This window comes from Rhodotorula graminis, assembly GCF_001329695.1.
Source record: "Rhodotorula graminis WP1 unplaced genomic scaffold RHOBAscaffold_11, whole genome shotgun sequence".
In the NCBI taxonomy this organism is placed as follows: domain Eukaryota; kingdom Fungi; phylum Basidiomycota; class Microbotryomycetes; order Sporidiobolales; family Sporidiobolaceae; genus Rhodotorula; species Rhodotorula graminis.
This window is the reverse complement of record NW_017264938.1, coordinates 756739-781859: the sequence shown is the minus strand read 5'-3', so window position 1 is coordinate 781859 and position 25121 is coordinate 756739. Positions and strand designations below refer to the sequence as shown.

Sequence of the window (25121 nt, the reverse complement as noted above, 5' to 3'; positions counted from 1 at the left end):
GCCGACGCGCGAAGTACGATAGATGACGATGATGATGATGATGCAGAGAAAGGGCGAGGGGAAGAAGAGGGAGGGGAGGGGAGAGAGGGGAGGAGAGAGGAAAAAGGCGGGGTCGGGGCTCGAGCGCGACGTGCGCGCCCTACTGCTCGTCGCCCATGACGGCGCGACGGACCGGCGGCGGCGGCGGAGCAAAGCCGATCTGCGGCGAGGCGGGCCCGACCGCCCTCGGCGTCGACTCGTCGGCGGCGTACAGCGGCTGAGCCGGCGGCGGCGGCGGCGGGTACGCCGGGTGCTGCAAGGCGTGATGCGGCGGCGGGAGGTGGAGCGGGATCGGCGGACGGCCGTCGATGGGCGTCGGGAGGGACGGGGTCGAGGTCGACGAGGCGGACGAGGGCGTCGTGGCCGAGAGCGGCGGCGGCTGGAGGAGGACCGGCTCGGCACCCGTGCTCAAGAGCGGGACCCGCGCCCCGAGCGGCCGCGAGCCACTGAGGAGCGGCGCATTGTTGGCCGACGACGACGCCGAGCTCGACAGGGCGGCGTCGCTCGCTGCGCGTTGCCGCTCCTTGGCGCGCTCGACCATGACGCCGACGGGGAGGATGTCCTGGGCGACGTAGACCGGCTGTTTGCCGACGGGAGCTTGCCCGTCCTTGTCGTAGTGGTGGATGGCGATGCAGTGACGGGTGCAGTCGTGCTTGCGCGAGAAGAGCTTGTTGCACTCGGGGCACTTGACTGCGAGGCGATCCGGGACAAGGTCAATGACGGGTTCGGCGAGGCGCAAGACAGGGAGGGGAACGACAGCGACGCACACTCGCGGATACCCTGGTGGCTCTTGATGTGGCTCATGAGGTTGAAGTTGCGCGCAAAGGCCCGACCGCACGAAGGATGAGGGCAAGTCTGCGAGGGCGGGAAAAAGGGCACGGTCAGTCGCCCGGCTCGAGGACGACGACGAGGGGAATCAGGCCGACGCACAAACTTCTTGGACGTGGGCTCCCTGCGCCCCTTGCCAGAACCGCCGCCATCGTCCTCGGCAAAGTCGCCGTCCTCGTCAAAGTCGCCCACCATCGCCGCGCTCAACCTCCTCCTCTTGCTCCCCGTTCCCGCTCCCGCTCCTGCTCCGACAAACGTGCCCGTCGTGCTCGCCCGCCGCGAGCCGACCGGCGTCTCGCTCCTCGAGCCGGCGCTCGCGGCGCGGCTTGTGCGCCCGCCCGACGTCGACCGAGGGCTGTCGAGCTCGTCCTCGACCAGCTCGTCGTCGCCCTCATCCTCTTCGACGACTCGCGGGACGGCACCCTCGCGATCGCCCGAGGCTCGGCGCTCGCGCGCAGAGGACGGGCCAGGCCCGGCGGGAGGAGGCGGCGCGAACCGAAGCTGCGGGCTCCTCGCCGCCGACGCCGACGCCGCCGAGCCGCCGCCAGAGTTCTGACGCTGCGGCAGAGTATGCTTGGACGAGAGCGGGATCGGCGCCGGGCCGAGCTGGCGGTCGCCATGGACCTCGGGCGACTGGCCTGCGCTCGCCGGGCCGACGAGCCCGCTCGCGGCGTAGTCGACGCTGCGGCGCCCGAGGCTGCCGGCGCTGCTGCTCGGGCCCAGGCTGCGGCTCAGGGCGCCGCCGAGGCTCGCGCGGCGGCGCTCCTCCTCCTCGTGGCTAAGGCGCCGGCTGTAGTAGCCCTGCTGCAGGGCGTCGGTCGCGCTGCGGCGGCGCTGCGCGAGGGCGCCGAGCGACAGGCTCGACGGCGGCGGCGGGCCCGACCACGGCGACGCATGAAGCGTGTTGGCCGAGGCGGGCGTCGACGACATGGGCGCGGCGTGCGAGGTCGACGGGCGGGCGAACGAGGTGTTCATGCTGAGGGAGGGCGGGCCGGGCTGCGTCGCGGTCGAGGCGCGCGCATAGGCCGGGTGGGAAAAGGTCGGGTTGTGCGCGTAGCCGCCGTCGTGGTAGGGCGCCGAGTTGTGGTCGACCGGCGGGGGAGCGTAGGCGAACGACTCGTCGGCCGGGTAAGGGTCGGGCGCGTCCTGGTAGCTCGGCCGGCGCTCGTGCTGCTGCTGCTGGTGCTGATAAACCTGCTGCTGCTGTTGCTGCTGCTGCTGCGAGATGGACGGGAGCGGGCCCGTCTGCGGCGAGTAGCAGAACGTGGCCGACGAGTGGGCGCCCTCGGGGACGAGCGACATGGGCGGGAGCGGCTGCGAGAACGACGACGACCGCGGGTGGTACGCCGGGTGCTGCAGAGGAGGTGGAGGTGCCGCATCGTAGCCGTTCGGGGACATGTTGGCGCCGTAGCGCGACGAGGGACGGCTCCCGGCCGAGCGAGGGGCGGCGGCCGCCAACGGCGAGTGGTGGTCGTACGGGGCGTGCGGGTAGGGGCGGCCGTACTGGCCTTGCGACGACGACGACGACGAGTAGGCCGGGTGCGGCGCAAAGTGCGACGCGGATGCCTGGGCGGAACCGAGGGGGCTGGTCAGCCCTCGCACTGCGGGGAGAGGGGAGGGGGCCAAACAATGGAGGGCGCGCGACTCACATAGCCTTGGTCGTCGCCGTAGTGCTCGTGCGCGCCTTGAGCGTCGTACCCGCCGCCGCCGTCACCTGCTGCGGGCGCCGACGAGGGCGCAAACTGGGGCGAGTCGTCGAGGTGGTGGGCGTACTCGTCGCCCGGGTGGCCGTGCGACAGGGCCGACATGCTCATGCGCCTGCGCTGCTCGTCGTAGTCGCGCTGCTGCTGCTGCTGCTGCTGCTCGAAGTGGTGGTGGTGGTCGCGGCCGAGGTCGATCGAGGGCAACGACTGGCGGTGCGCGGCGAGCTGGAGCGGGTGCGGGACGCCTGGCGGGTCGTAGTGGCCCGCCCGGTGCTGGGCCATGTCGTCGACCGGCGCCCACTCGTGGATGCTGGCGGGCGAGGCCGTGGCCGTGCGAGCGCCGGGCGGAGAAGGTGCGGGGTCGTCGGCGGGCGTCGACGAGAGCGCGGCCGGGTTGGCCGTCAAGACGGGCTGAGGGCGGTACGGCGAGTACGGGCGACGAGGTGCCGAGCCCGACCACCGCGCGAGGTCGTCGAGGACGAGAGCTGTACTCGACCAAGCTGTGTCGGCCGTCGCCGCGTCGGAGGCTTCGTCCCACGAGGAACCCTCGCCAACGCTGACCTTGCCCGACTGGGCGAGATGCACCGCGGCACGGCGAATGCGCATCTTCGCGGGCTCGCTCTGGCAGAAGTAGACGCGCCTTCCAGAGAAGAGAGGGAGGCTCCGGCTCACGGACCGCCGCTCCACCTTGTGCGAGCTTGCTGCCCTCGCCGCCCTCTCGCTCGCACCGCCCTGCACGTCCACAAGCACCGCCTCCTCCACACACAACCGTCCGGCGCCGTCAGGCACCCGAGCGGCAAAGGCGTCTCAGATGCAAGCAGAACAGCCTCAGATTCGGCCTTCTCACCGCTGCGCCTCGCGGATTCGATTGCACCGCCTCTCCGGCTGTCATTCACACGCTCTCCACCGCCGCCACGCTCCTGAGCGCGCGTCCGTCAAAGAGAGCTCGGTCGGCGACGAAAGTGCTGCTCCGCGCAGAGCGGTCCGTGCACGCTCTCTCTCTCTCTCTCTCTCTCTCTCGCCGTCGACGTTCGCTCGCTGCACGTCGGTCGTCACGCGCTGAGGCCTCGTGTGCCTCAGCAACCCTCGCTAGCGCGGAAACCTGCTGCGGAGGGAGCGACAACGGGCGCGGCCCTTGCGCCCGGGCGTCCTTCTGCGCATGAGCCCTCGCACGTCCACATCTCGATCAGGCGGGCCCTCTTTCCCCCGCCTTGCTTGCCGACGGGGCAGATCACCTTCTCTCCGAGCTCGCAAGATCCTTCCCTCGCCTCTCGGACCCACTGTCTCCCCAGCTCTCCTTCTCGGCGAGAGTGGGTCGTCCGGACATCAGGCACGCGTTGCAGACACACACACAGAGAGAGAGAGAGACGTCTGAGAGCAAGGGGAATTGCAAAGGGGAACGACGAAAAGTGGGGACAAGCGACGGCAACAGAGCCCACGGCGCTGCCCTCCTTCTCGGCGACGACCGCGCTCGACAGGGGAACGATGGTATCGACGACAGAGGGTATAAGCGAGGGCGAGGATGACGGCGGGGCCGAGGCGGGACGAGGGAGGGAGGGCAGACGGTCGCGAACGGCAGGTGCGGGTCGTCGTCGAGGCTGAACGACAGCTCGAGCCGCTCGGGGCCGTTCATCATGCATCGTCGCCCGTGTCGGCCTCGAGCTCTTCCATGGCCGCGATCGTGCCGTCCTCGGCGACGAGGCGCATGAACTGCGCGGGCGAGGGCAATCGAGGTCAGGCTGGGCACCAGGGGACGAACCTCGAGAGGAAGAAGGGACGGACCGTCGCCCGCTGGCCGCACCGCTCGTCCTCGCCGTTCATCTCTGGGTGCACGAGCACGAGAGGCATGCGCCCGTAACCGTCTGAACCGAGCGCGACCGGCGCGTCGGCGTGTCGGCTCGCGGCCTGCGGGCGAGAAGGTCCGAGTCAGGGATGATCGACGAGTGCGAGAGAGGGAGAGAGAGAGAGAGAGGGAGCGCACCTTGTCGCCCATAGCGCTCTTCTTGCCGACGACGTACTTGGCGAGCTTGGCGTCCGACAGGCTGTAGAGCCGCTTGAGGTGGTCGCGCAAGAGGAGCGCGAGGCCGAGCACGAGCGACTGACGCGCGAGGTCGGGCGAGGGCGCACGCTCGGCGTCGACAATGGCGGCATCGTTGAAGAGAAGCTGGGCGGACACAGGCGCAATATGAGCGAGGGGGCGAGACGAGGGGAGGGAGAGGGTAAAGGCGCACCTTCTTGGACGGGCTCGCGGTCGCCATCAACCCGCCGCCGCCCTCGAGGTCCTGCTCGAGCGCATGAAGGACCTGCATGCCCGAAACGGCGAGGGCCGAGTTGAGGAGGGCGACGACGAGGAGAGGCTCCTCGGTGCGCTTGAAGTCGAAGGTCGAGAGCGCCTCGGCGAGGAAGCGGAAGAACGAAACGTCGACCTGCGCATGTACAAGGTCGAGCAGTGTCAGGGCCGTACTCGGTGACGCGCAATGAGAGAGAGAGAGTGAAAGAGAGACGGACCGAGGAGCACGGCGAACCAATCTCGAGCTCGAACGAGCGGGAGAGCGTCTTGAGGAAGTCGAGCTGGACTTGGCGCTTCTCCTTGTGCAGCAGGCTGCCGGGGCAAGTATGTCAGGAGGGTCCACTCGAGACGAGAGGAACCGAGGAGAGAGAGGGGGCGCACCTGTACCACCGGCCGAGGAGCGACTCGGGCGGATCGCCCCGGTAACCGCGCAGCGTCTCGCCGTCACCGACCGCCGAGACGGCGAACGTGTGCGCCGCCCTCGCCGGCTCGAGGAACCGCGTCACGAGGAGCGAGGCGTGCTTCTGGTGCAGGATGGCGAGGGTGGCGTACGCCTTGTTGGCGAGCGCGGCGTCGCCTGAGGCGGTGAGGGCGACAAGGGTCGGGGCGAGCGTGATCGGGTGCGAGAAGCCCGAGCGGGCGATCGTGTTGAGGAGGTCGAGGCCGAGGCGTTGCAGGCTCGGGTTTGGCGAGAGCGCCGAGGCGATGATGCGCTTGAGGTACCGCTGCGAGATGGCGCTCGCGACGCTGCGACAAAGAGGCGATGGTCGGTGACGGGGCTCGAACGAGCAGACGAGAAGAAACGAGTGGACGCACCCCGAGTCGGCAAAGCCCTCGACGTTGCCGACGAGCTCCTCCATCTTGACGCCGTTGATCGCCTTTTTGCGCTTCTTGTCGACCGGCAGCGCGGCGGCGACGGCGACGGCGCGCTCTTGGCTGGCGAGAAAGTCCTGGATGATGCGCAGGATCTGGTGGTGCATCTGCGGCGCCGGCGACTCGAAAATGGCGTCGATGATGGCCGTCGAGGCCTGGTGGAGCATGAGGGTCGGGTGGGCGCGGTAGACGAAGCCGAGGCTCGTCAAGACGGTCGACTTGATCTGGGCCGGCAGCGACAGGTTGTAGACGCGGATGAGGGTGCCGTAGGTGAGCTCGGCGACCGAGTTGGGCGTGAGCTCGTCGATGCTCGACTTGATGCCTGTGGGCGGGTCGCCCGGGTCAGGAACGACGACGGGCGTGCGCAGGGAGGACAGGCGAGACGCACCGGCGTGCTCCTCGCGCACCCGGTCAAATTCGCCGTGCTCGCACAGGAGGGCCGCCATGTAGCACAAGACCGGGAGCGTGCGCAACTGGACCGTCTGGGCCGTCTCGGGGTGCACGAGCTTGTGCGCCTCCTGCTGCAGGCGCTCTGCAGAACGAGGTTCGGCGTCAGGAAGGGCGCGAGAAGTTGCCGAGGGCAGGAGAGAGAGAGGGGGCGCACTGAGGCTCGCGACGAAGGCGCGGATCATCGTCGCAAAGTCCTGCGTCTGCCCGTGGACGACGGCGCAGAAACAGGCGACGACGCCCTGCAGGATCTGTGGGGCGACGCAGCTGTCAGTCAGGGAACTCTTGAGCGACGACGAGGAGAGGCAGAGACGCACCGACACGTTGTGCGTCGGCTTGTTCAGCATGGGCATGAGCGCGGCCTGGAGGTCCCGGCCGAACTTGGTCGCCGACTTGGGCATGGCGACGACGGCGGCGCGAAAGATGCGCAAGAGGTAGTCGCTGATGATCTGCTCGTCGGGCGTGGCGGCGCTCTTGAGGAACGGGAGGAGCAGGGTCGCCTTGGCGGTCGACAAGAGGTTGGGGTCGACCGAGCTGAGCAGGAAGACGGTCTTGATGCCGGCGACGACGTCCTGCAGACGTGAGAGAGTCAGGATGGGCAGGAGGAAGGCGATAGGAGAAGATGACTGCGGGCGCACCATGTTGCGCTCGTCCTCGACGAGGCCGTCGATGAGGCTCTCCATGACGAGCTTGAGGCGCTCGAGCGGCGGCTCGGTACCCTTCTCGGCGTGCTTGGACATGATGAGGCGAAGCGCCTCGTCCACCGGCGGCGGACGGTCCTTGAAGACGCCCGCCGTCTGCGTGATGATGCTCGCGAGCTGAGCGAGCGAGTCGATCGAGTCCTTGGCGACGTTCTTGGACGGCGTGCTGAACCAGATGTCCTCAAGCGCATCGATGGCAAGGTCCTGTAGGAAGAGCCGACCGTCAGACGAGGCGGTCTGGGCGGAAGGAGAACAAGGAGAGGGAAGAGGGCGGTGTGGACGCACCTTGATGCCGTCGTCCTCGTCGAGCACACGGTACACGAGCTTGCGCGAGATGTCGACCTTGTGCTCCTCGCTCGCGACGACGTGGTACAGCACGCGCAAGAGCTTGATCACCCTGCGCCGGACGCCGAGGCCCGTGTCCGAGATGCGCTCGCCGAGGCGAGGGAGGTACTGCACGGCGAGGTCGGGCCGCGTGACGACGTACTTGCCGACGAGCTCGATAGACGCGTCGCGAACCATCGGGGAGCTGTCGAGCATGCGGTTCTCGATGCTGCGGCGGATGTTGTCCTGGTTGAAGAGGTCCGGGTCCTGCGCGACGACGAGGCTGATGGCTCGAAGAGCTTTGGCGCGTTGGCCCATCTGGGCCGACTCGGACGCGTCGACGATACGGGTGAGGATGGGCTGGTACAGGTTGGCGAGCGTCGAGAAGCGCCAGAGCTCGAGGGCGAGAGCATCGACGCGAGGCTGCGAGTCGTCGGCGCTGTCGAGAGTGAGGGCGTCAGGCCGAGGATGCTGGAGGAGACAAGGAAAGAGAGAGAGCTGGGCGCACCTTGGGCCGAACACGTCCTCGACCTGGTCGTCGTTCCAGACCTCGCCGACGAGCGCGACGAGGCGATCATGCACAGCCGGCGCCGCGCCCGAGTGCGGCAACGCTTGGAGCGCGTCGAGCGCGAGTTGTGCGCGCGAGAAGCTGGCGGCGCCCTGCAGGAGTAGAGGGTCCGGGTCAGTCGGGCGCGCCGTTGAGGTTCGGGCGGGCGACGGGCGACTCACCTCGGCGCTCCCAGGGACGTTCTCGACCTTGACGACGTGCTCGACGACCGACTTGTGCGCAAGGATGGTCTTCTCGAGCGTGTCGTCATCGCCCTCGATCGCTGCCTGTGGTCCTCGTCAGTGCGCCGCGCGAGAAGAAGGGGAGAAAAGGGAACGAGGGACGCACCTCGCGCAAGCTCTTGAGGCCGGTCGTTGGCACCGACAGGTCATTGCGGATGCGGGCAGCGATGACGCCAATGTGCTCGAGCGCGATGGTTTTGAGCGAGTTGCTCTCGTGCGTGCTCTTCGAGTCGGCGAGCGTCGCCATCTGCTTGGTAGAGACAGTGAGCGCGCGGTCGGACCGACGACGGCGAGACGGTCTGGACGCACCATGGATCGACAAAGGACGGTGAGAAGGACCTCGGCGCCGGGCCACTCGGCGAGGTGCAGCGTCGCGAGCAGGTCGGCGACGAGGTGGTCGAACACGGCGCGGTACTCGGTGTCGGCAGTCGCGCCCGTCGTCTTGCCCGCCTTGGCCGCGCTGCAGGATAGAGCCATCAGGACATGCGGACGAATGCGCGCAGGGGAGAGAGCGACTGAGGACGGACCGTTGAAGAAGAAAGCCGATGATCGTCCTCGCCGCCTTGTTCGACATGTCGAGAGCGCCGCTCAGCAGCTTCTGGATCGATGACTGTGACGAACCGGGTCAGTACGACTCATAGAGAAGGAGAAAGAGAGGGAGCACACATTCGGACGCTCAAGAATGTCCCCCTCGCCCTCGCCCTCCCCCTGGGTCTCGGCCGGGCCGAGCACCCTCGTCCCGAGTCCGAGGTCGTCGTCCATGTCGACGTCTGCGCCGCCAGTCGTGACGCCGCCGTCGGTCGAGGTCGACTTGGCGAGCTTCTTGCGGATCTGCGACGCGAGGTCGGCCGGGCACGTCTGGACGAGGTGGAGGAGGAGCGCCGAGACGGTCTGGATGGTCGCGCCGGTTCGGATTCTGCGGCGTGACGGGCGCAGAGTGTCAGGTCGACGTCGATATGCTGCGGAAAGTAGAAGGAGGGAAGGAGGGACGGACCGGATGCCCCTGCGGGCCGCCTTTTTCGCCACCGCCGTCCCCGTCGCGCTCTCGGCCTTGCCCAGGTTGCTCAAGACCTCCTCGACGATCCATGCACGCTGATCGGCGTAGCGTGCGTAGACGGCTTGGACGACGGCGAGGCTCGCGAGGCGCAGGCCCTTGACGGCGTTGACGGCGGGCGACAGGTCCCTCGCGGCGGCGGCCCGTGCGGCGGCGGTCGTCGCGAGCGGCGCCTCGTGGAAGAACGGCTCGAGCGACAGGTAGGCGAGCGCGATGACGAGCTCGTCGCCGAGGTCCTCGGCCTTGACGAGCGCGGCGAGGGCCTGCGTTCCGGCGACGAGCGCGTCCGTCACCTCGGCGACCTTGTCCCTCGCGCGCGATGTAGCGAGCTCGGCGAGCGGACTCGTCGCCGGTGCTTCGAGGATGGGGACGAGGCACGCGTCGAGGGCGCGCCGGAGGGACGAGACGACGCCGAGGAGGTACTCGGACGAGAAGAGGTGCTTGGGGAGGGCCACGCCCGGGAGGGTGAGGATCTCGAGGGCGAGGCGCAGGGCGAGGAGGGCGTCGCTCAGGTCGCGAAGTGACGCCTCGGTCGAGGCGAGGCGCGACTCGACGTCCCAGTACGACTCGCCCGACGACGCCGTCCCGGTGCGCCGGCTGTCGCCCTCGTCGTGCGCGGCCGCCTGCTCGTCGTCGCCGTCGACGTCGATAGTCGACGAGCGGTCGCGCCTTGGCGACGCCGAGCGCGAGCTGCGGCGCGTGCCGGTCCTGCCCGGGCTCGCCGAGGCGAGCATGTCGAAGTCGCCGTCGTCCTCCTCGTTCTCCTCGTCGACGGCGGCCGAGCTCCTGCGCCCCTTGGCCTTGCCCTTCGACGCGCCCTTGGCGGGGCTGGCCGAGCCCTTGCGCCCGCCCTTCTTGCCCTTGCCCTTGCCCTTGCCCTTGCCGGCCTGGCCCGCCCCGTCGTCCTCCCGCGCGTCGCCCGCCTCGGCGTCCCACCCCTCCCACCCACCACCCGCATCGCCGATGCCCTCCCAGCTCCGCTCGAGCACCCTCAACCACCGCTGGACCCCGCCCTCCTCGACCTCCTCGACGAGCTCCTCGGCCTTGCCCCGGCTCGCGACGGCGCGCAGCAGGCCGAGCATGCGACGCAGCGCGTCCGTGTGAAGCAGGGGCGCGTTGCTCGACTCGCTCGTGCGCGTCGAGCGGAACAGGCGCTTCTCGCCGCCTTTGCGGCTCGGGCTGCGCATGTGCGACGAGACGGCCGCCGACGACGTGTCGCCGACAAAGGCGTCGTCGGCCGTGAACACGTCGCCGACGAGGTCGCCGAGACGCTCGACCGGATCGTTGCCGCCCTGCGTCGCAGCGGTGCCGGGCGTGCGGCCGATGGTCGACGACGACGAGTTGGCGCCGGGACCTGCGCCGAGCTTGACGCGCTTGACGGCCGACTCGGCGCCCGTGAAGGGGCCCTCGAGCTGCGACGCCTTGAACGTGCTCGTCTTGGGCGTGAAGTCGCCGTCGCCGCCGAGAGCGGGCGGCAGAGGGTGCCGAACCGCGCCGGCGTCCGAGGGCTTGAGCGGCGACGAGAAGTGGCTCGACAGGTCGGACGAGCTCGCCCTTTTGCGCGGTCGCGGCTGCGGGATGACGACTTGCGGGAGCGCACGCCGCTGCACCGGAGCGTGGACGGCGCCGACCCGGTGCGGGCCCTGCCCGTTCGCCGACGGCGCAAGCTGAGGCGCAGATGCGGCCGCCGGCGCGGCGGCAGCGGGCACTGGCGACGAGTAACCCATCGCGAGCGGGTCGGGCGAGCTCATCTGGACCGGGTGCGGCGCGGCGACCCGCACGTGCGACGGCGTCTGCGGCCGGCTCGTTGGCGCACTCGCGCTCGCGCTGTCGCCGCCGAGGCTGTTCTGCCTGCGCATGGCGCTCAAAGCTTGAGCTGACGCCTGCGCGCTCGCGTAGTGCGACTCGACGAAGGTGGAGAGGGTGTCGTGCGGGTGCGAGGGCGGCTGCGGAGCGAGGTGTCGGGGCTGGAGCGGGTTCGACGCTGGGGCGGTCGGCGGTGGCGGAAGTGGGTACGACGACGCGGCGAGGAAGGATGCGGCAAGGGCGGGCGCGTGGGCGGAAGGAGCCGGGTTGAGCTGGGCGGTCGAGAGGATCGGGTAGGGAGGTGCGAGAGGAGGGCTGCAGGAGGACTCGCGGTCAGTCGGTCGCCCGTAACACGAGGTACAACGCGAAAGAGAGCGCACAGTCCCATGTCGGCCCCACTGCGAACGCCCATCAACTGCTGCTGCACCTCGCCGAGCCCGACAAGGCCTTGGACGTGCTCGTCCCTCCAGAGGTCGGTCGCCGAGTCGCCGCGCTGTGGTGCGAGGAGGGCGGCGATCTCGCGCATGTACTGGTCGAAGAGCGGGTCGGAGGGAACGAGGGAGGTCGTGGCGGGGTCGAGAGAGGTCGGGAGCGAGCTGGAGGAGGGGAAGAAGGACGGGGTGGAGGGGAGGATAGGAGGGAGGTGCGACACGACTGCGCGGGTGGTGCTCGAGTCAGTAGTAGGCTCTGTGTGGCTCTGCGAGTGCTGCCCAGGTCCTGTCCAGCCCTGCACCGCCTCGAGGATCTCATCGCTCCTCGCGGGCGATGAGGAATTGGCCGTCGAGCAGGACAGCTCGTGGCGGCGCACGGCAAGGGTCGCCGGACTCTCAGAGCGGCATACAGCACCGAGAGTCACTCTGCGCAGCGCCCCAGGGAGTGCCGGCGGCGAGCGAGCCCGTCCACCCCACCGAGCCTCGCTCGCACCCTCCGCCCGCTCGCGCGCCGGTCGTGGACAACGGGGGAAGGGAAAGAGAGTCTGGACGCACCGTCTCCTGCACCCTGCAGCCCTGCGCCGACCGGCCAGCCCCTGACGACGTGGCTCGCCTCGGCGGTGATGGCCTCGTGCGCCGTCCTCGAGGCGACCGAGGGCGACGACGCGCCGTTGGGCCCGGGCGATGGCGGCTGGGACGCCATGAGGCGGTGCGAGCGACTCGGCGCTATCTAGTCGAGGTGAGAGCAAAGCGAGAGAGACAGGCGAGCCCGGCGCCGCCGGTTGAGCGAAGGACGACCTCAGCGCAACGGTCCAGCTCTCTCTTGCAACCGGCTTCTCTATAGTCGAGTGGCTATGCGGCTGACGAGAGCCGTCCTTCCATCGATCCTCGCGAAGAGTCGTTGAGCGCGCGACGACCTCTCGCCGTCGGCGGAACGAGCGGTGAGAGCGGGCGTGGGAAGCTCCGTTCACGCTCGCAATGCAGTCAAATCTACGTCTCCTCGAAGCACTGACAGTCTCGAGGCTCCCACGCGCCGTTCCGACACGTCTCGGCGATGCGCCTGTCGTCGCAATGCAGGAGGAGGGGCCAGCTCCGCTCGAGAGCGTGACCAAAGGCGGGATTGCTGCAGCGGCGAGTCGGCGGGCGAGGTGAGGCGTCGAGGGAGGAAGAGAGGAAGGAGGAGGCAGGGGAGGGAGAGTACCTGTCAGCACGGGGAAAGGGGAGCAGAACAAGGAAGGCGACAGGGACGCACGACGCTGTTGAGGGCCCGCTTGGGTTGTACTGCTTGTGGATCGGGTCATCGTCGGGAGCCTGCAAGGTGCGAGAGTCAGTGGCTCGATTGAGAGCGAGAGGCACGAAGGAAGGAGAGAGAGAGAAAGAGAGGACGGACCTCGACCATGCGCACGAGCCGCTCGTACACCTCGAGCCCGTTCTTGAGCAGCGTCGCACGACTCGCCGCGAATTGGCCAAACCACGTGCTAAGGACCCGGTCGTCCTCGTTGCCCTCGGTGCACTGGCGGGCCTTGACCGTCTCGAAGATGTCCTTGATGCCGCCCATCTCGGTCCCGACCTCGCTGTCGTGGCCGCACAGGTTCGACAGGTACGGGCCGAGCGAGAGGAACCCGGTGCGAGACGACAGGGTGTGGCGCAGGCGAGGACCGGCCACGCCGGGCCAGGCGAGATGGTCCTGAAGGAACAGGGTCGTGTCGGCGAAAGGTCGGACTCGCGCCTCGCCGCCTCGACCGACGCGCGTTGCCCAAGACGACCTTGACGCGCCGCTCCTCGTACTCGGCGACGGCAGCGACGCGTTGTAGTGCCGCACAACGTGCTCGAGGTAGGTGCCGCCCTCGCGACCGACGTTGGGCAAGCGCACAATCTCGTCCCATCTCGGGTCCAGGACGCCGCTCAGGCCGCGCCACAGCTCCTGGTCGGTCCAGTCGCCCTTCTCGTACAGGTACACGCGTACGCGCGACTTGCGCACGTGCGGCGCGAGTCGTACTGCGGCGACGTGGTGCGCGACCGACGCCGGGGCGCGCGAGTGGTGCGCGATGACGATGTCGAGAGTGGGCGAGGCGGCGAGCGCGACGCAGAGTGCGCCGGACAGGTATGCGAGGGCGGGCACGAGCGCCATGATGCGCATCGAGGGCGGACCGAGGCGGGTCGACAGGATCTTGGACGCCGGAGAGGACGCGAGCGGGTCGTAGTCGGCGGCAGACCCGGGCTCGAGGCTGAGCGAGATGCCCTCGATTCTCGTCGAGATGAGCTGGTACGCGACGTTGGCGAGATACAGGACGACGAGGAGGCCGCCGACGGTCCGGCTCGCCGTATTGCTCCACTCGGGAGCGGCCACGAGGACGAGGACGACGGCGTTCGACGCCGAGTAGATGGCGATCGAGGATAGTACGTCGAGTTTGCCATCCTGCTCGACGACGATGAAGGCGACCGAGGCGAAGAGGGCGAGAAAAGGCCAGATGATCGAGGAGGCGATGGCGGGTCCTTGCGAGTAGGCTCGGTATTGATGTAGGTCGAGAGGGAAGAGGGCGAGGTACATGACGACGTGTAGCGCGGCTGCGCGCTGATGAGGGGAGGTTAGCGTCACAATCCGGCGCCGTGGTAGAGGAAGGAGGACGCACGAGGCTCGAGTCGCGCACCGCCTCGACCGCCTCGTCCACCCGGCCGCTCGCCTCGTCCAACTCCTGCCGCGCGAGCCACTGCCCCATCGTCTCGGCGCCGACGCTGACGAGGGCGAGGAACATGCCCTCGGCGTTGAGGAGGTCGGAGCACCAGGTCCAGGCGGTCGCGAACGAGGCGACGGCGACGGCGGCGTACAGGCGGGTTGTGCGGGGCGCGTCGGTCGCGGGCGTTGCAGGAAAGGCGAGGAGGAGGAGAGGAATGAAGAGCTGCAGGCCGAGAGGAAGTCAGCTCGGTAAGGGAGCTTCGAGGAGGGAGAGGACGAGGGACGCACGTCGGTGCTCGCCCAGACCCAGACCGGGTTGAGCCGGCTTGCTGCCACCTGCGAGAAGGTCCGCACGACCTCGCACACAGCGACGGCCCACTTGCGCTTGTCGCTCGTCGCGAGGGCGGAGAGGGTGACAGGTCGACGAAGGAAAGCGGCGGCGGCGGCGGCACGAAACACAGGGACGGCGAGGGCGATGGCGAGCACCATCCTCGTGTCGTGACGGCCCATGTCGGCGAGAGCGAGGTGCTGGCAGGCGAGGAAGGAGGCGGCGGCGGTGCCGGCGACGGCCGTCGTGCGCCACGACGGTGGCCAGTCGAGCTGTTTCGAGGGGCGGGGGTCAGTTGCGGGCGGACAGGTAGAGCGAGGACAGGCCACGCACCATGTCGAGGGGTGCTGAAGAGGCTTGAGAGGCTCGTCTCGCTCTCGTCGAGCCAGCCGTCGCTCGAGCGCCGAGCCATCAATGGGCGCTCGAGCGGTGCGGGGGCCGCGGCCGGGCCGGCGTGAGGGCGGAGCACGCGATACGCCCAGGCGCACCGGTGGCGGTACGAGCTCGGAGAGTAGGCCACAGCAGCAGCAGCAACGCCGCGTCAAGCTGTGGACGAAGTGGGCGGAAGAAGGACCGCCTCGTCCTCAGCACGCAGGCTCGTCGAGTGCGAGCGTCGAGGACAGAGGGGAGCGCATGCTGCTTGCTCGGCTGCACTGTCCAGCAGACACGCGCACGCGAGTGCGAGCGAGAGGCCGAGCATTGAGGAAGAGGCGGACGAGGAGGCGGCTCGAGTTGTTCTCGGCCGCCACGAGCCAGCAGCCGCACTTGCTGCGGACTAGGCCAGTGCAGTCGCTCAGCAGGATCCATCTGACCCGCCTCCAGCCGTCGCGAGCCTCGCACGCGCTCGCCCCGACTCGCCCCGACTCGCCCCGACTCGCCTCCATCCTCATCATCACCATGTCGAGTGAACCCCCCAAGAAGAAACGGTACGTCTCTACTGCCTCCCTCTACCTGGTCACAGCACTGACAGTCTTCTCTCTACTGCCCACAGCAAGCTCCCCGCCCTCGACGCGTCGTTTGACGAGCCAGGTCCGCCCGCTTCCTCTGCTCTTCCCCACGAGCTCCCCCTCGCAACCCAGCTGACGCCTCTCCCCGATTCAACAGCGCGCACGGCCGACTCGCCAGAGCTTCATCAAGGGCGCAAGCGCGCCGTGCCCCATCAACGCGGCCTGTGGGCGGCCCACGTCTTCCTCGAGCGTGAGCCCTCTTCCTCTTCCCCACTCTCACGCAGCCAGCTGCTGACTCTTTGCCCACCCAGTCGAGCCGAGCACGGGCTTGAGCAAGGTCCTCAAGAAGGCGACCGTCGACGCAGCTGCCGCAGCACCCGACGACTCGACCGTCCACTCTCTTCTCTCGCCGTCCGCCGCCGACAAGTGCAAAAGCGATGCCCCATCAGCCATCGATGCAGGCGACCACTCGAGCAGCGCAGCTCTACATCTGTCGCTGTCCCGGCCCCTCATGCTGCAGACGAACCAGCGACAAGAGCTGCGGGCGGCCGTCGCCAAAGTGGCTGCAGCATCCTCAGGGTGCGCGCCTCTCTCTTTTTCTCCAGAGCCTCTCTCTATCCCGGAGGCGCCCTGACACTCCCTGTACGTACAGGTTCGACGCACGGTACGCGAGCTTCGGCGTCCTCGAGAACGACGACAAGTCGAGGCGCTTTCTCGGCGTCGAGATCGGGCACGGCTACGACCAGGTGCGCCCTCGCGCTCTCTCTCTCCCCCTCTCGCCTGCGTTCGGGACATCAACACCTCCTGACACGTCTCACTACAGCTCCTCGCCCTCACGCACAAGCTCGACGCCGAGCTCGAGCGCCTGCGCCTCCCGACGTACTACCCCACCCCGCGGTTCCACACCTCGCTCGCCTGGTCGACCTCGACCTCCCTCTCCTCTCAAGATCCGCCGTTCGACAACGCTTTCCTCGACGACCTTGATGCGCGCCTCGGCAAAAAGCTGCGGCTCGAGGGCGAGGTCTTTGCGGCCGAGCTGTGCGTCAAGGTGGGCAAGGAGACGGCGCGGTATCGATTGACAGGGTCGGGTGAAGGAGTGCAGGGTCTACGATGTGCGGGATGACAGGGCGGGATATCGCAGAGGCTCGGGTATAAGTAACGAGGGAGGAGAGGAAGGAGGGGGTCTAGATGGGGAGCGACGCGAGCTTGGTGAACCACTTTGACACGATCGCCTTGCCGTTCTGTAAGCGAGAGAGGGAAAGAGAGAACGACGCGACGTCAAAGTCTCGCTCTCGCGCCGACAAGGGAACAGAAGAGAGGAAAAGTCGAGAGGACGCACCTCGAGGTTGAGCACCCTGATGCGCTCGTCGGGCAGGTGGGCCGAGTCGCTGCTCGTGCCCATCGGGAAGTGGACCGCGTCGGCGCCAAACTCGCGCTCGAGGAAGGGCAGCGACGGGATCGAGCCGCCCTCGCGGATGAAGAGCGGGTCGATGTTCCACTGCGAGCTGATGCACGACGACATGGCGGCGACGTAGGGCGACGACAGGTCGCCGAGCCACTGCGGGAGGAGGCGGAAGCGGTGAGTGAGGGCTCGAGACCGTACAGAGAGCGAGGGAAAAGAGGGCGCACCCAGTCGGCGACGTGGTTGATGTCGATCTGCGGGACGAGGACTGGGTCAGGACGGCCGACGCGACTAGGGGCGCAAGGACGAGGACTCACCGAGAGCGTGTTGGTCGTCTCGAGCGTCGCGAACGCCTTTTCGAGGTGCGCTTTGAGCATCTTGACGATGTCGTCGAGGCTCTGGTCGGGCACGATCCGGATCGACACGCTCGCCGTCGCCGAGTTGGGGATGAGCGTCTTCTGCGCCGGGCCGGGCACCTCGACCTTGTGGACCGAGAGCGCAGGTTGCCGCCAGCTGCGGGTGAGGGAAAGGCGGGCGTAAGAGGCAAGTCGGCGAGGTCGAGGAGGAAGACCGAGAGGGAACAGGACGCACCGGTTGATGAGCGACTGCATCGGGTCGAGCGTCGGCGACGGTACCATGCTCTTGCCGTCGCGATGCTGCTGCAGCCTGTCCGCAGCATTCGAGAGATAGTTAGTCGGAAGGACCCGAGAGGAACATGAGGAGGGAGGAGAGCTCGACGTACCCGTCCGTCCTCAGGAACAGCTCGTCGTACAGCTTCTGCTCAGTCGGCAAGAGCTTGCGAACGCCGTCGAGGAAGCCGGGGATGCGGACGGCGCCGCGGTTGTCGGTCAGGCTCGCGAGGACCCGGATGAGGTCGTTGAGCGGCTCGGACGTGACGCCGCCCCAGATGCCCGAGTGGGTGAATTCGGGGTTGGACGAGGCGACCTGCGCGTCGAGGAGTAGGGTGCGTGAGTACCCGAGACGCCTTGAGAGGGAGGAGGAGGTCCGGGCGCACCTTGACCGACGCATGGATGACGCCGCGCAGGCCGAACGTCAAGCAGGGGACCGTCTCGCCGAGCCAGTACGAGTTGCTGACGAGGATGACGTCGATGTCGCCGATGAGGCCCTGCACGGCAGGCGAGAGAAGGAGGGTCAGGACTCGCGGCGAGAAAAGGAACGAGGTCGAGCCGACGCACCCGGTTCTTGCGGACCGCCTCCTGGAACCCGGCACTGCCCGTCTCCTCCTCGCCCTCGATGACCATGACGAGGTCGACGTCCATCTCCTGCTTGCGCCGCCGCTCGGCCGCCGCCGCCGCGACGGCGAGGACCGGGCCCTTGTTGTCGCTCACGCCGCGGCCGTACAGCCACCCGTCCTTGCCGTGCATCGCGAATGGGTCCGTGCCCCACATCTCGGGCGCCGACGCCGGCACGACGTCGTAGTGGCCGTAGCACAGGACGCGCTTGCGCCTCGGCGCCTCGAACCGGTTTGGGCGTGGCGGCGCGTTGGCGCGGAAGGTGGCGAGCACGATCGGGTTCTTGCCCTCGATCGGGTTGGGCAGGAGCGACGCCTCGGCGCCGAACGAGCGCAGGACGCGCTTGAGGTACAGGGCGCCTTGGCGGCAGTCCTCGCGGTGCGGCGAGTCGGCGACCGTCTTGAACGACACGAACTTGGCCAACGTGTGGAACAGCTCGCCTGCGCACACACTCGAGACATTAGCTCATCTTCGAGTGGAGGAAAGAGGAGACAGAAGGTGAACGAAAGCTCACCCTGGAACCCATGGTCGTCTGAGCGATCCGGCGACGCCTCGTCGTCCGCCTTGACGTGCCAGACCTGCGCGCTCGAGACAAGGCTTCAGTACAGTCGCAGCTTGCCGAGAAGAGGAGAGACGACGAGACGGACCTTGAGGCTCGCGTCGTTGCCGCCCGTGAGGAGCAGGCCCCTCGTCTCGCCGCCGACGACCTCGCTCGAGAGCACGATCGACTTGTGCGCGTCCCACTCACCGACGAGCGCGAACGAGCGCAGGTCCCACCGCTGCAGGGTGCCGCTCGCCGAGCCGGAGAAGAGCGAGGTCGAGAGGACGGACAGGGTGAGGATGTCGTGCTGCGGAAGGTGAGGAGGGCGAGGAGGGTCAGGTCCCTGACCCGACGCAGAAGAGGGGAGGGAGAGAGGAAGGGTGCAAGACGTACTTGATGAGGACGCAGAACGCGTACGCAGGTGAGCGTGTCGAGGTCCCACACCTGCGAGACGAGGACGAGGGTCAGGACGGGCGCTTCCGAGCCGGGTCGAGTCGGGTGAACGGCGAGGACGCACCTTGATGACGCCTCCTTGATGACCCGCAAAGAGCGTGTTGTCGCGCACGGCGAGCGTCAGGACGGCGTCGCAGTCGCTCGTGAGCGTCGCGACCGGAAGAAGGTCGGACGTGGTCGGGCGCCAAAGCTTGACGAGCTCGTCGCCGGCTGCGGTGCAAGTCGGCCCCGTCAGGTCGCGTGTCTCGAGCGCAGAGAGTGAGAGAGAAAGGAGACGGACAGCCAGAGATGAGGACGGGCCGCTCGTTGCTCTTGCCGGCGACGAGGCAGTACTGCGGTCGGTAAGGCTCGCGGTCAGGAGTGTGTCGCTCTGCGGGCGTACCGACAAGAGGAGCGAAACAGGCGACGCACGACGTATCCGAAATGAGCGAACGGCACGATGCACTCTGCCTCGAACTGGAGCTCGAGCGGCTCTGCCCCACCGGCCGTCCCTCCCGCTCGCGGCGTCGTCGCGCCGTCGGGCGTGCCCGGCCGAGACGAGCCCGCTTCGAGCCCGACAAGGTTGGCCGTGCTCTTCGAGTGGAACCCGCTCGGCGTTCCTCCTCCGCCGCTCCCGCTGCCGCCGCCGCCGCCGAGCGCGCCCGGCGAGCCGAGGCCCGTCACGCGCGCGCGGTTCTTCTCCGTCTGCGACAGCGAGTCGAAGAACTTGTTCGGGGCCTTGAAGATAGGCGGCGAGTGCGGCGAGGTCGAGAAGGCGTGTGACGAGGCGTGCGAGGACGAGAGAGGGGAGCCGGGAGGACAGCGAGAGGAGGGAAGGGCAAGGTGGAAGGTCGGCGGCAGGTCGATCCACTGCAGGTCGGGGATATATCAGTGACTGCTTCGACGTCATCGTCGTACGCCAAAGTGGAGGAGGACAAGGAGCGGAAGAGGGCGCACCTGGACGCTCGTGTCCTGACACCCGGCGAAGAGCCGCCCCGCACCCCTTCTCCCGCCCTCGTGCGCCGCATGCCCCATCCCGACGCCCCTCCTGTGCCCCACATGGTCGTCGTCCTCGAGCGAGTCGCTCGGAAGCCAAGCGAGCGACAGGATGTCGCCGATGTTGTCATGCGGCGGGTGGAGAAGGTAGACGAGCGAGAGCGTCGGCGTGTGCCACACCCGGATCGTGCCGTCGCCTGCGCACATACGACGACGGTCAGTACGCTGTGGCAGTTGGGACGAGAGGGCGAAAGAGGTGGGCGCACCGGATGCGCTGATGAGCCAACGTCGTGCCGGGACGAGCTGGAGGGCGAGGACGGCGCCCTCGTGGCCCGTCAAGCGGGCACAGGGCGAGAGCGTCGCCAAGTCCCACACCTGTTGCGCATGCGGGCAAGTTAGCGACCGGCACTGCTCGAGCGCGTCCAGCAGCGCTCGGCCGAGCCTCCGTCTCGAGCGCGACAGGGGAAAAGAGGAGAGCCGACTCACGTGAATGCTGCCACCTTGACTGCCGCCGTACACGCGGCCTGTCCTGCACCCTGCTGCGTCCGACCTGCGCCCGTTGCCGCGCCCCTCGCCGCCGTGCTGTGCCGGGTCTGGGCGATCTCGCGGGTCGTCGACGGCGATGCAGAGGATCGACTCGCCGTCGCTCGCGCTCAGGGTCGAGATGAGGGTCAGGTTGTCGGATGCGGGGATCGGCTTGTCGGACGGGGTCGTCGTCGTCGAGGTCGGAGAGTCGACTGATGAAGATGGGGACGAGGCGGGCGAAGTTGTCGAGGCCGTGCGGTCGGGCGGTCGGGACTGGGAAAGCGCTGAAGGGCTGGGTAGAGCTGAACCGACGTGCCCTCGTGGCGGGGAGCGGGCAAAGTCGAGCGAGGCTGGTGGGGGTGAGGTGGACGACGAGGTGTCGAGGGGTGCGGCGGCCGGGTAGTGGGCCGTCGAGCGCATGTGCTCGCGAGGAGCTTGCACGCTGGCCATGGCCGTGTAGATTCGCGCTCAAGGGCGGCGAGGACGAGCACTGCTGGCCTCGCTTGGTCGAAGGCGCGATCGACTTGAACAGCTTGCGAACGTCGTCTCTCGCTCTCACCGCAACCTGCGCCAGCTGCGTCAACACAGAGCCACGCGCATGCTGTACAGCCTCGCGCTTCGGCTTGCGGCTTTGTCCCGCGAGGACGCAACCCTCTCCTCCCTCTCTGAGCTCCTCCCTCCGCACTGGCTCCTCGGCGGCCTTTCCGCCTCGCTTTCGGCCGCGTCAGCCCAGCTTCTCTGCCTCCCTTTGTCGCTTATCGGTCCGTCCGCTCCCGGGCTGCTGTACCGGCTCGATCGCGGCCCCTCCGCGGAGCGTTCGTCTCGCTTTTCGGGGTCCTCGCACTGCTCCTCTGCTCCCTCGACTCGTCGTCGCCCTCGCTTGCGACCGTGAAGATGGCCGACCCGCGGCCGTATGCTCAGCGCCTCGATGATCACGGACCCGAGTCGTCGAGGACGGCGCAGAACCGCATCCCCGACCGCGGCGACGACCCGCACGGCCTCGGCGCCCTCGAACAACGCAGTACGCTCTCTGCGGCCCACCCTCGCACGCAGAACGATCACTGACACCTTCCTGCCCCGACCGCGCAGTCGACGCCTGTGCGTCGCCGCGACTTTGACCTCGCGACAGCCCCCTGATTTCGCACCTCGTGCGCCTCCCTACAGTGATCGCCAACTTTCGCGACATCGACATCGACGTTATCGACGAGCGCAGCGCCAAGACGAGGCGGGCGTCAAGACAGGTGCTCGGCGACGTCGTGCGTCCCCAGTCTTCCTTTCCGAACCTCTTGCGTCGAGCTCTGACGCGTTCTGCCCTCCTGCAGATCGAGGACAGCATGTTGGGCCACGGGATCGAGCCGCCTACGAGCTCTAGCCGCGACCGTGAGCGGTCCGCCGACCCGCGCGACAAAAGGAGGGCGGGGCGGGGCTCGAGCGGCAGCGAGGCGGACGGCCGCAAGCTGTCGCCTCAGGAGGTCGTCAAGCGCAATAGTGCGTCCCACCCTCTCTCTGTCTATCGTCGGCTAGACTGTGACGCTGTACGGGTCCCTCGCAGTCCGCAAGTGTGCGTCCTCGCTTTCCCCTCTCCTGCCCCTCGGCCGGACTCTGCGCCTGACCCTTTTCCTCGCCTTTCGACAGTCCAGGAGCGTCTCGCCGACCCTCACCTCGACGACAAGACGCGGACCGAGTTGGTCGAGACGCTGCGGGTGCATGTGCGTCGTCCCTCCCGCTCTCGGACCCCTCCCTATCTCTCGCCTGACGTCCCCTCGGTTCCGCAGGAAGAAGCTCTCGCCGAGCGCAAGGAGAAGGAGGAGTTCCTCCTCGAATACGGCGAGAAGTGGAAGAAGCAGTGTGCGTCCCTCTTCCGCGACTCGGCGTCGTCCGCGCCACACTGACATCCCGCCCGCTCCGTTGCAGGCGAGCGCAGTGCGTCCCCTCGTCTCAGCTTCACTCCTCGTCAGCGTTCTCATGCGTATCCATCTTGCAGTGACCTGGAGTCAGCAGGGGTGGGACACGCCGACGCCCGAAATCGGCAGGCTCTGGCTCCGCCGGCACCGCATCCTCGACGACCGTGCGCCCAGCTCTCTCTCTCTCTTCCTCTCTCTCTCGATCCTGCCTCGTCCAAAGACTGACTCGAACGCTCCTTGTCGTCGCAGCGTGGACGGGCACGTACCACTGGCGGGACTACGGCATGGGCAGACGGGTTCCGGCGACGCCTGCCGCCAAGGCCGAGGTCGCCGCCATCAACGAGAAGCTCGAGCCTCTCCTCAAGGCCTGGCAGGAGGAGAAGGACAAGACCAAGTACCAGATGCGCAAGATCGAGGACTTCTGGCACTACATGCAGGATGCGATCGACTATGATGTGCGTCGCTCACTTTCCCCTCTGCTCCTTTCGAGACAGATTCGGCACTGACCTCCTCCCCTTGGTCGTCGCTCGTCGCAGTTCACGATCTACAAGACGATGGAGAAGCAGTACGCCGAGGCCCTCGTCGAGCCCATCGACTGCTCGCCGCCGCCACCGCCGCCGGGCCCGGGCCACCGCCGTCGCTTCATCGAGTATGTCAAAAGGGCTCTCCCTCGTCGCTCGACCGCCGAGGAGCCGGCGACCAACGCGCACTCGCTCGGCGTCGGCGAGGGCTTTTACAGGATGCGCCGGCGGTATTTTAACGAGCGGTACTAGATCGTCGTCGCCGCCGCCGCCTCTTTCCTTGCTCCCTTATTCTCTCCCTCGCTTTCTGTCGCCCTCCTCTGCCTGCAATAGATCTCTCTGTGCCCGCTTGTGCCCTCGTCGCGAGCATTTTCGAGAGCGAGACGAGCCGGATCTCAACTTGAGAAGGTTCCTCGAGACGAGCGCGCCCGGTCCTCGTCGTCCATCCAGCTTGCGTGGCCGGGCTTCCACTTCTCTCGTGTCGGGGCGCGAGAAGGCTCTCGGTCTCTTCGCTTTCGCGCTCGGCGGCCACGCCCGAGCGTGACCTGCTGACGTACAGCTTCGCTTCATTCACTGCGCCGTCGGAAAAAGGGAAAACGAGTGATCGATACGGTCCACGAGCTCGCACACATCTACGAGAAGGCTCTCGGGCAAAGCTCAGTAGCCGCCGACGCGCCGATACGTCCTCATGTGCTCCGGGACGAACACGTTCTTGCCGAGCGAGTGCTGCGCCGGTGCCAGTGTCTGTGAGTTCGTTGTCGTGGTGGTAGTCGCGGAACAGGACGACGCACCGCCGCTCTGCGAGGCTTGCCGACGATCTTGCTCTGCGCCGCGAGGGAGCGGGTCAGGGAGGCCTGAGCGACGAGGACCGGGAGAGGAGGAAACGAGGGGACGGTGCAGACCCACAATCTTGTCCATCTCGGCGCGGAGCTCGTTGTACTCGACCCAGGCTCGATTCACCTGATCGTTCTCCCAGCAGCGGTCATGCTGCGCCGACAAGAGGGTACCGCGGTACCACTCGATGTTGCCCGCGGCGCGCTTGACCTCGTCCGCACCCTGCGGCGACATCTTCTGCTGCTTGTCGTGCTCGACCACGGCGTCCCCTGTGAGAGCGAGAGAGGACGTGAGGGTCACGGCTCGAGGCGAGAGGCAACGTCGGCGAGGAAAAGAGGGACGCACGGTGGTACCGCGTGTACTCGTCGATCGTCTTCTGGATCTGGCGCATGTGCTTGACGAGTGGGCCTTGCGGGCCCTTCTTGAGCTCCTTGAGGCGCGCCGCGACTGCGGAAGGTCGACAATCAGGCTCGACTCGGGCAAAAACGAGGATGGGGTGGGCGAACTTTTGCTCTCTGCGACGGCGAGCAAGGCGGTACCGTCAGCTCTGCCCGAGTTGAGCAAGAAGAGAAGACGACGCACGACAATCTTGGAGAGCAGCGACCTGTGAGGTGACAGCGGGTCAGCGAAAGTCGAGTGCCCGGACCCCGTGAAGAAGCGAGAGGGCTTACCAGGGCCTGACGCCCGCTCGAGTCGGCTCCTTCGTCTGCGCACTCGCAGCATTAGCGCAACTCCAGAGGACAAACGAGAGAGAGAGGGACGCACAGGCGTCAATGAGCGCCCGAGCCGAGGCTGCGACTGTGGGCAGCGAGAGGGTGAGCTGCCAGGTGGAACGAGAGGAGGGTCGGGGGCAGGACGCACGGTCGGAAGGCATCTTGTACGAGCTCCTCGACTGGACAGGAGCGCTGGCGAGAACGAGACGAGGCGCCAGCTCGAGGCCAAGGAGCTGCTCGAGCTGCGGCCGCGGACACTCCGCCAGGGGCTCGTCCCGGCCGGACCCGAGCGATAGCTAGCCGCAGCGTACGCGTGTGCGCCCGGCAATCGCAAAGATAGCACGTCGAGAAGATGCTCGGTGTGCTCGAACGAGGTGCGGCGAGGAGGAGCAAAGACGAGCTCGCGCGCACGAGTGGACGGGGGGAGAGGGAAGCAGAGCTATCTACGAGCAGAGTCTGAGGTCTAGCGTGTAGCAATGCGGGCGAGAGAGAGCAGCCGACTCGCTCCCACTCTCATCAGCGGGACGAAGCGACGAGAGCGTTTCCCTCCACCACGCTCGTTCCGACCGAGCAGACGCGCGCACGTGCGAGCAGCCGATACCCGACACAATGCTTCGGCAGCCCGTCCAGCGCGCTCGCACCTCTGCAGGCGGTCCATCGCCCCGCGAGCCGACCGCGCGGACGAGGCGACAAACACGGGCGCCACCACGACGAGGGGAGCACCAGGCCAGCCACGACCGCGTCTAGGGCCGCGACAAGGCCT

The 25121-nt window shown here is 67.8% G+C and overlaps 7 protein-coding genes across 7 annotated transcripts; 2 read left to right on the top strand and 5 right to left on the bottom strand.

The window, feature by feature from the left end:
• Nucleotides 1–94: 94 nt before the first annotated feature.
• Nucleotides 95–3272, bottom strand: RHOBADRAFT_55180 (uncharacterized protein). The gene is made up of 4 exons (XM_018417712.1): nucleotides 2517–3272; nucleotides 970–2433; nucleotides 807–894; nucleotides 95–729 (listed from the first exon to the last, which is right to left on the bottom strand). The coding sequence occupies exons 1-4, from the start codon at nucleotides 3174–3176 to the stop codon at nucleotides 140–142; spliced, it is 2802 nt and encodes a 933-aa protein (XP_018269491.1). The 5' UTR covers nucleotides 3177–3272; the 3' UTR covers nucleotides 95–139.
• Nucleotides 3273–4202: 930 nt separating this feature from the next.
• Nucleotides 4203–11988, bottom strand: RHOBADRAFT_55179 (uncharacterized protein; the record flags this gene model as incomplete). Its single annotated transcript, XM_018417711.1, has 21 exons — nucleotides 4203–4280; nucleotides 4353–4475; nucleotides 4552–4734; nucleotides 4802–4996; nucleotides 5079–5172; nucleotides 5242–5607; nucleotides 5677–6055; nucleotides 6122–6265; nucleotides 6338–6431; nucleotides 6498–6752; nucleotides 6819–7085; nucleotides 7167–7644; nucleotides 7714–7865; nucleotides 7935–8039; nucleotides 8101–8241; nucleotides 8304–8454; nucleotides 8522–8604; nucleotides 8661–8910; nucleotides 8989–11169; nucleotides 11271–11508; nucleotides 11841–11988. 21 exons carry the CDS (start codon nucleotides 11986–11988, stop codon nucleotides 4203–4205), a joined length of 6105 nt encoding a protein of 2034 aa, XP_018269490.1.
• Nucleotides 11989–12232: 244 nt separating this feature from the next.
• Nucleotides 12233–14472, bottom strand: RHOBADRAFT_55178 (uncharacterized protein; the record flags this gene model as incomplete). Its single annotated transcript, XM_018417710.1, has 5 exons — nucleotides 12233–12408; nucleotides 12538–12596; nucleotides 12676–13860; nucleotides 13919–14185; nucleotides 14251–14472. The coding sequence occupies 5 exons, from the start codon at nucleotides 14470–14472 to the stop codon at nucleotides 12276–12278; spliced, it is 1866 nt and encodes a 621-aa protein (XP_018269489.1). The 3' UTR covers nucleotides 12233–12275.
• A 357-nt stretch (nucleotides 14473–14829) lies between these two features.
• On the top strand, nucleotides 14830–16796 carry RHOBADRAFT_55177 (uncharacterized protein). Its single transcript, XM_018417709.1, has 7 exons — nucleotides 14830–15216; nucleotides 15282–15319; nucleotides 15395–15487; nucleotides 15549–15816; nucleotides 15890–15983; nucleotides 16061–16480; nucleotides 16579–16796. The coding sequence occupies exons 1-6, from the start codon at nucleotides 14924–14926 to the stop codon at nucleotides 16358–16360; spliced, it is 1086 nt and encodes a 361-aa protein (XP_018269488.1). The 5' UTR covers nucleotides 14830–14923; the 3' UTR covers nucleotides 16361–16480; nucleotides 16579–16796.
• Nucleotides 16058–20068, bottom strand: RHOBADRAFT_48797 (uncharacterized protein; the record flags this gene model as incomplete). Its single annotated transcript, XM_018415187.1, has 8 exons — nucleotides 16058–16478; nucleotides 16577–16795; nucleotides 16867–16893; nucleotides 16957–17152; nucleotides 17231–17305; nucleotides 17382–17584; nucleotides 17836–18332; nucleotides 19867–20068. 8 exons carry the CDS (start codon nucleotides 20066–20068, stop codon nucleotides 16422–16424), a joined length of 1476 nt encoding a protein of 491 aa, XP_018269487.1. The 3' UTR covers nucleotides 16058–16421.
• Nucleotides 20069–22093: 2025 nt separating this feature from the next.
• RHOBADRAFT_22432 (uncharacterized protein) lies at nucleotides 22094–23063 on the top strand (the record flags this gene model as incomplete). The annotated part of the gene is made up of 4 exons (XM_018412575.1): nucleotides 22094–22234; nucleotides 22301–22454; nucleotides 22540–22745; nucleotides 22827–23063. The coding sequence occupies 4 exons, from the start codon at nucleotides 22094–22096 to the stop codon at nucleotides 23061–23063; spliced, it is 738 nt and encodes a 245-aa protein (XP_018269486.1).
• Nucleotides 23064–23468: 405 nt separating this feature from the next.
• Nucleotides 23469–24519, bottom strand: RHOBADRAFT_22431 (uncharacterized protein; the record flags this gene model as incomplete). Its single annotated transcript, XM_018412574.1, has 7 exons — nucleotides 23469–23555; nucleotides 23603–23665; nucleotides 23718–23914; nucleotides 23991–24092; nucleotides 24228–24249; nucleotides 24317–24351; nucleotides 24411–24519. 7 exons carry the CDS (start codon nucleotides 24517–24519, stop codon nucleotides 23469–23471), a joined length of 615 nt encoding a protein of 204 aa, XP_018269485.1.
• Between the last annotated feature and the right edge of the window lie 602 nt (nucleotides 24520–25121).

Excerpts from the sequence above, each read along its gene's own strand:
- RHOBADRAFT_55180 (XM_018417712.1), bottom strand. The coding sequence starts at position 3,176 with ATGCGCATTCGCCGTGCCGCGGTGCATCTCGCCCAGTCGGGCAAGGTC. Across the intron at positions 2,434-2,516 it reads ACGGCGACGACCAAGGCTAT|GCATCCGCGTCGCACTTTGC; the intron begins GTGAGTCGCGCG and ends GGTTCCGCCCAG. Across the intron at positions 730-806 it reads CCACCAGGGTATCCGCGAGT|TCAAGTGCCCCGAGTGCAAC; the intron begins GTGCGTCGCTGT and ends ATCGCCTCGCAG.
- RHOBADRAFT_55177 (XM_018417709.1), top strand. The coding sequence starts at position 14,924 with ATGCTGCTTGCTCGGCTGCACTGTCCAGCAGACACGCGCACGCGAGTG. Across the intron at positions 15,320-15,394 it reads CGCGTCGTTTGACGAGCCAG|CGCGCACGGCCGACTCGCCA; the intron begins GTCCGCCCGCTT and ends CCGATTCAACAG. Across the intron at positions 15,984-16,060 it reads TCGGGCACGGCTACGACCAG|CTCCTCGCCCTCACGCACAA; the intron begins GTGCGCCCTCGC and ends GTCTCACTACAG.